This window comes from Mizuhopecten yessoensis, unplaced genomic scaffold (genome assembly GCF_002113885.1).
Source record: "Mizuhopecten yessoensis strain PY_sf001 unplaced genomic scaffold, ASM211388v2 scaffold9767, whole genome shotgun sequence".
Classification (NCBI taxonomy): Eukaryota; Metazoa; Mollusca; class Bivalvia; order Pectinida; family Pectinidae; genus Mizuhopecten; species Mizuhopecten yessoensis.
Window position 1 is genome coordinate 134604 of NW_018408212.1, and position 6739 is coordinate 141342.

General features: G+C 38.5%; 1 protein-coding gene across 1 annotated transcript in view; it reads right to left on the reverse strand.

The window, feature by feature from the left end:
- Positions 1 to 5542, reverse strand: part of LOC110458782 — a 70859-nt gene extending 65317 nt beyond the window's left edge. The window contains exons 1-4 of the mRNA XM_021510690.1: positions 5426 to 5542; positions 3043 to 3109; positions 1776 to 1917; positions 664 to 890 (exon numbers count right to left, since the gene is read on the reverse strand). Of these exons, the coding sequence (XP_021366365.1) occupies positions 664 to 890; positions 1776 to 1917; positions 3043 to 3109; positions 5426 to 5493 (504 nt within the window). The 5' untranslated portion in view covers positions 5494 to 5542. The remainder of the gene's footprint in view (positions 1 to 663; positions 891 to 1775; positions 1918 to 3042; positions 3110 to 5425) is intronic.
- Positions 5543 to 6739: the final 1197 nt, after the last annotated feature.

Genomic DNA, 6739 nt, shown 5'->3' on the forward strand with positions numbered 1-6739 from the left:
ATACTGATATCATACTCTTGTCAAATATAATACTGTTATCATACTCCAGTAAAATGTAATACTGATAATATACTCCTGTCAAATATAATACTGTTATCATACTCCTGTAAAATATAATACTGATATCATACTCCAGTAAAATACAATACTGATATCATAATCCAGTAAAATATAAAACTGTTATCATACTCCAGTAAAATATTATACTGATATCATACTCCTGTCAAATATAATACTGTTATTCTCCTGTCATGCTGATACCATATACAGTCATATATATGTAGTGACAATTGATCCTAGAAGGATCTTGGTGCCCACCATCTAAGAATCTATAACAGATCTACAAAAGATGATTTCTTTTCCTTTTTTACTCTTCATTTTCCTTACAGGTACTATTACCTAGTCCCGCATTGGAAATTATATATTGGAATCTTGAACATTAACATAAACTTCATTATGTCATAGGCTATTTGCCACTTATGCAAATGGTATTGTATAAGAATTGCATAACTATATGCCTGTGGTATAACTATGTCAGCTACACTACCTGTGGTATAACTATGTCAGCTACACTACCTGTGTTATAACTATGTCAGCTACATTACCTGTGGTATAACTATGTCACCTATACTACCTGTGGTATAACTATGTCAGCTACACTACCTGTGGTATAACTATGTCTGCCATGGCCCGGGAACACTTGAAGAGATCCTCAGCGTTCTTGATCTTTAAGGTGGACTGATTGTGTTGTAAGTCGAATTTAATACAATCATATATATCTGGTATTTTACTGATGTCAAAACGGCCATCCTTCATTTTAAAATCTTTCTCTAGCTTTGCCCAGCGGCGAATCAACAGCTCCCAAGATTCTCCATTGTATAGCTTCAGTTCTGCAAAATATTAGACAATTGCAGCCATAACTGTATGTAAATCACGAACGGGGCCGATAATATCATGGTTTCTATTTCTACAGAGTTTGTACAGAATTACCATGAAATTCAAGGCTTTTTATGGCCTGTTAATGGTCTTTCTAGTCAAATTAAGTCCCAACGTCTCCCACCATTTGCAAATAATTCTCGAATAACAGAGGTCTTGATGTGTAACCTGGAGGTCTCTGAATTCACCATATAGAACCAAACAATCCTAAAACCTAACACTGGTTGGTGGTCTGATAATCCAGGAAATAATTTGTAACATGTACTGCACAACACGAAATGTTCGTGGGTATTTTCATTGGTGGTTTAAAGCCATTTAGATCGTTTGGTGGTACAATTCTCATGGATGGATATCCTATACGACAAACAGTAGACAAGTGTATCATTCAAACTAGCTGTATTTATATTCGTGGTTCAATAGCAACCACGAAAACCACGAATGTTTATACACAACCAACATTTCATGTTATACAGTATTTCATATCCTTGTATTCTCGTAATCCTTTCACCCCTAGGTAACTTGAGTAGACTCTACCATATATTCATATGGATGAGTCTATTATGGTCTACAGTGGTGAAAGGGTTAATTCAATTTGATCAGTATAACACCTCAAACTACTAAAATTAAAATACAATCATATTTTAATGATCATTTACTCAAAATCAAGGTTTAATTTGATCAAGACATTTTTTGTTAAATCTAGGTGCTTTTATGGTATTTTCATCAATGTTAGGACCTTTCAAAGCCAACCCTTTTGCCATAACACTGACCTTGACCTTCCCCTTTATGAGTACCTGACTTTGGCCGTGACCTTGTCTGTGACCTTTTCCGTGACCTACCTCGGTGACGTTGCTCCATCTTGAGTCTGCGTATTTGAGCTGTCAGTTCCTTGACCATATCATGGATGCTGTGACACATTTTCTGCGGGTTGGAGATGAACTTCAGAGCACGGCACAAGGAATCGGTTCGTGTCGGGGCCAGCTGACAATCACAATGTTCATAATTCGTCATTTGTTTCAGGTTTTCCCTCAGTGTGCATTGGCTGAAGTACTGCCTTTAGTTATATATCACATTTGATCACATAATTGTCATGTAATTCAGTGAATACGCTTTGTGTTTTTGTGTGGTTTGTGTTTCTACGACCTAGCTAGGATCATTGAAGGAAGTGCCAGGTTTTGGTGGTTTGATGGTGATTTACTAACTTATATTTATATTTTAACAGCTATGGTTGGTTGGTTGTATAGGGTATACTGTCCTATCAACAGCTAAGGTCATTTAACGGTATGCCAGGTTTTGATGGTGGAGGTAAGCTAGAGAACCTGGAGAAAAACTACCGACCTGCAGCCAGTACCTGGCGACTGCCCCTCGTGACTTTGAACCTGCAACTCAGCGGTGGAGGGCTAGTGATCACAGACAGTAGAGACACTAACTACTCGGCCATACAGCCCATCACTTAGTATAGCAACTTATATAACATAATCTATTGTTACTCGGCCATACAGCCCCTCACTTAGTATATCAACTTATATAACATAATCTATTGTTACTCAGCCATACAGCCCCTCACTTAGTATATCAACTGATGTAACATAATCTATTGTTACTCGGCCATACAGCCCCTCACTTAGTATATCAACTTATGTAATATAATCTATTGTTACTCGGCCATACAGCCCCTGACTTAGTATATCAACTTATGTAACATAATCTATTGTTACTCAGCCATACAGCCCCTCCCTTAGTATATCAACTTATGTAATATAATCTATTGTTACTCGGCCATACAGCCCCTGACTTAGTATATCAACTTATGTAACATAATCTTTTGTTACTCGGCCATCGCAGCCCCTCGCTTCGTATATCAACTTATGTAACATAATCTATTGTTACTCGGTCATACAGCCCCTCACTTAGTATATCAACTTATGTAACATAATCTATTGTACCATCGTTAGATTACTTAATTACACAGAAATGTACATACACACCCAGGTGACGTATTTTTATACAAATTTCTGGATTATATATATAGTTATAATTTGACAGGTTATATTTATGTATACAGCTATTAGGCAAACTGTATCTTATTTCAGCACGTGAACCTACCTTCTCATAATCCGCTTCATCAAACTCCTCGTCCACGTTTAGCATGGTCAGCAGCCGCTCTTTGACTCTGTGATCACACAATTTAAGCATAAAGAAATTGACACATATCCTATCTTCTCGACTCAGTTCAAATACCTCATACAGTACACTATTCCGTCTTTGCGTACTGCAGAGTTATCTTCTCTTAGGAGCAGGTATTGATTGTTACGTCATTGGTCTGTGTGAGAAAATTACGTCATTTTCTCAAAAATTGATGACGTTATTCTCACAAACAAGTGACGTAACAATCAATAGCTGCTGCCAAGAGAAGATAACTCTGCAATACGCAAAGACGGAATAACAATAGGGAGGGATTACCCAAAACTTTGACAAGTAAACTAGACAACAGGGAAAAGAGTACCAAAACCTTGTCCAGTATACTAGAAAACAGGGAAGAGAGTACCCAAATCCTTGTCCAGTATACTAGACAATAGGGAAGGTAGTACCCAAAACATTGTCCAGTATACAAGACAACAGGGAAGGGAGTACCCAAAACCTTGTCCAGTATACTAGACAACAGGGAAGGGGGTACCCAAAACCTTGTCCAGTATACTAGACAACAGGGAAGGGAGTACCAAAAACCTTGTCCAGTATACTAGACAACAGGGAAAGTAGTACCCAAAACCTTGTCGAGTATACTAGACAACAGGGAAGGGAGTACTCAAAACTTTGTCCAGTATACTAGACAACAGGGAAGGAAGTACCCAAAACCTTGTCCAGTATACTAGACAATAGGGAAGGGAGTACCCAAAACCTTGTCCAGTATACTAGACAACAGGGAAGGAAGTACCTAAAACCTTGTCCAGTGTATATACTAGACAACAGGGAAGGGAGTACCCAAAACATTGTCCAGTATACTAGACAACAGGGAAGGGAGTACCCAAAACCTTGTCCAGTATACTAGACAACAGGGAAGGAAGTACCTAAAACCTTGTCCAGTATATAAACTAGACAACAGGGAAGGGAGTACCCAAAACCTTGTCCAGTATACTAGACAACAGGGAAGGGAATACCCAAAATTTATCAACACATGTACATGTATATAAATAAATAGATATAGAATGGTGTGTTTGTGACGTCTACGAAAAGAGTCTTAAATGCGGACATACAAAAGATGGGTCTTTACATCCTTCTTGAATTTATAGCCAGAGCTGTTGACTATCTGGTATCATATGGTAAGCTATTCCACAACGTGGCCAAAACTCTTTCATAGCACTGGTTTCTATATGGATTTAGTTTACCTTATCTTTTGATAAATGCTATGATTATGGTTTAGTATTGTTTAACGTCCTTTCTCCCACACCTGACAGATTTATCTCCCGTTTTGCCGGTGCTAGATTTATCTGTCTCCGCCCTAGGGTTGAGACGGGGGGATTCCCCTATTCATAACAATGGCATGACGTCACTTCAACAATACAATGACGTCACGTCAACAATCCATCAACAAATTGCCTGTATGTGTTTTGGGTCCATGGTTACCTTTATTTCACATTAAAATACTGTTAGATATGGGAGAAAAATAATCAATCGCTACTGGTTGTGTAAGATAGAGAAATCTCAACCCCTGGCAAGCCTCGTTCTGGACAAAAAATCTTAGTCCTCGGGTTGAGATTTCTCTATCTTCAACAACCAGTAGCGATAGATTCTATTAATCAACAGCTATGGTCATTTAAGGACGGCCTCCCCTGTGTGCAAGATGCATGCATGTGTGTTTTGGGAGGCTGGGATATGTTCGTGTTTGTCTCCCTGTGATAGCGCGGAACTGATGCCGACTTTATAGTGCTACCTCACTGAAACATACTGCCGAAGACACCCAGCAGGACACCCCACCCGGTCACATTATACTGACAACGGGCGAACCAGTCGTCCCACTCCTAAATTGCTGAGCATTAAGCAGGAGTAGAAACTACCATTTTTACAGACTCTGGTATGTCTCGACCAGGGGACAGAACCCAAAGCCTTCCTCACAGGGGCGAACACTCAACTAAAGGCCAAAAGTGAGGCATTGTCAAGGGAGACATTAGGAAGAAGAAATTTGTTTAGAAAGAAGAGAAAAGATAATATCCCAAATTTAGTCGCCTCTTATGAGAATGCAATGGGGGCAGCAGGTACAATGATTACGCCCTACCTGCAGGGACTAGCACCATTACAGCTCCTGGTACAACTTACATGTGCTGGTACTGGTACAACTTACATGTGCTGGTACTGGTACAACTTACATGTGCTGGTACTGGTACTACTTACATGTGCTGGTGCTGGTACAACTTACATGTGCTGGTGCTGGTACAACTTACATGTGCTGATGCTGGTACAACTTACATGTGCTGGTGCTGGTACAACTTACATGTGCTGGTACTTGGAAGTTTCACCCTGTTTATCCAGGAGTCCATTAGTATTAGCACTCTTCACCATCTGCACAAGGATGGGAGTTAGCTCCCCTTCCAAAGCCAGCAAACCCTGGGAAAATAATATGCTTATGATTAATTACACCATCATGAGCTCTCCTTTTATGAAATAAATAAGTACTATCTAAGCACTATCCAATTAATTATTTTCCCCATACCATTAAAATGAATACCCTAAAAACGAAAAATAAGTGGCAGCTTATTTTTGTTTTTAATAAAGATATGCTACTCTTATTTCCAAAACCAATTTATATTTGAGGTCGTCCTATTTTTAAAGTCATTTAGACTGTCAAGCATTCCATTTGATTCTATTCCAGCTATATTTGACTGCAACAAACGTTACATCTCCAGCACACACACAGGCATACACACATAGGGTGATATTAGCCAGGTGGCATAGGACTAGTAGTAAGCGGCTGATAAGGCAGCTCCTGCGAATTCATCAAAACTGTATTGATTAATGTATATGCTAATTGTATTAACTATATATATATATATATATATATGTACTGTAAAGAGCTTTAGAGTGGCTTATGCTAGCTAGATAGGGCGCTATATCAAATGTTGCATATTTATTTAATTTATTTTTATTTTTAACAAATCCAAGGTTTATTTTTAAAGCTGGCCTTTTTCCAAATAAGACTTATTTTTGAGACTTTAGGATATTACACATCAAAAGACAATCATTTAGTCCACATGGTTTATGACTCACTGTTTCACTTGTAAAATAACAAGAACTATAAAACACCATGCTTGAATTTACATTACATATCACATTTTCCCAGAAACTTTATTTTAATAATAGGGCAAATTTAAATAACATTGAACTTTAACGTTAAATTATACAACTGTTTTTGAGTCCAGTGTAGAGGAGCTCTAACGCCTCCTGTATTGGAAACTAACTTTAACTTTTAACTTTAACTTTAACATCACACATCATCACACACACAACCTCTGCTACCCGTGTCTGTTTGATAGCGCTTGTAACTTTAACATCACACATCATCACACATACAACCACCACTACCCGTGTCTGTTTGATAGCGCTTGTAACTTTAACATCACACCCACAACCACCGCTACCCGTGTCTGTTTGATAGCGCTTTAACTTTAACATCACACATCAACACACACACAACCACCGCTACCGATGTCTGTTTGATAGCGCTTGTAACTTTAACATCACACATCATCACACATACAACCATCACTACCCGTGTCTGTTTGATAGCGCTTGTAACTTTAACATCACA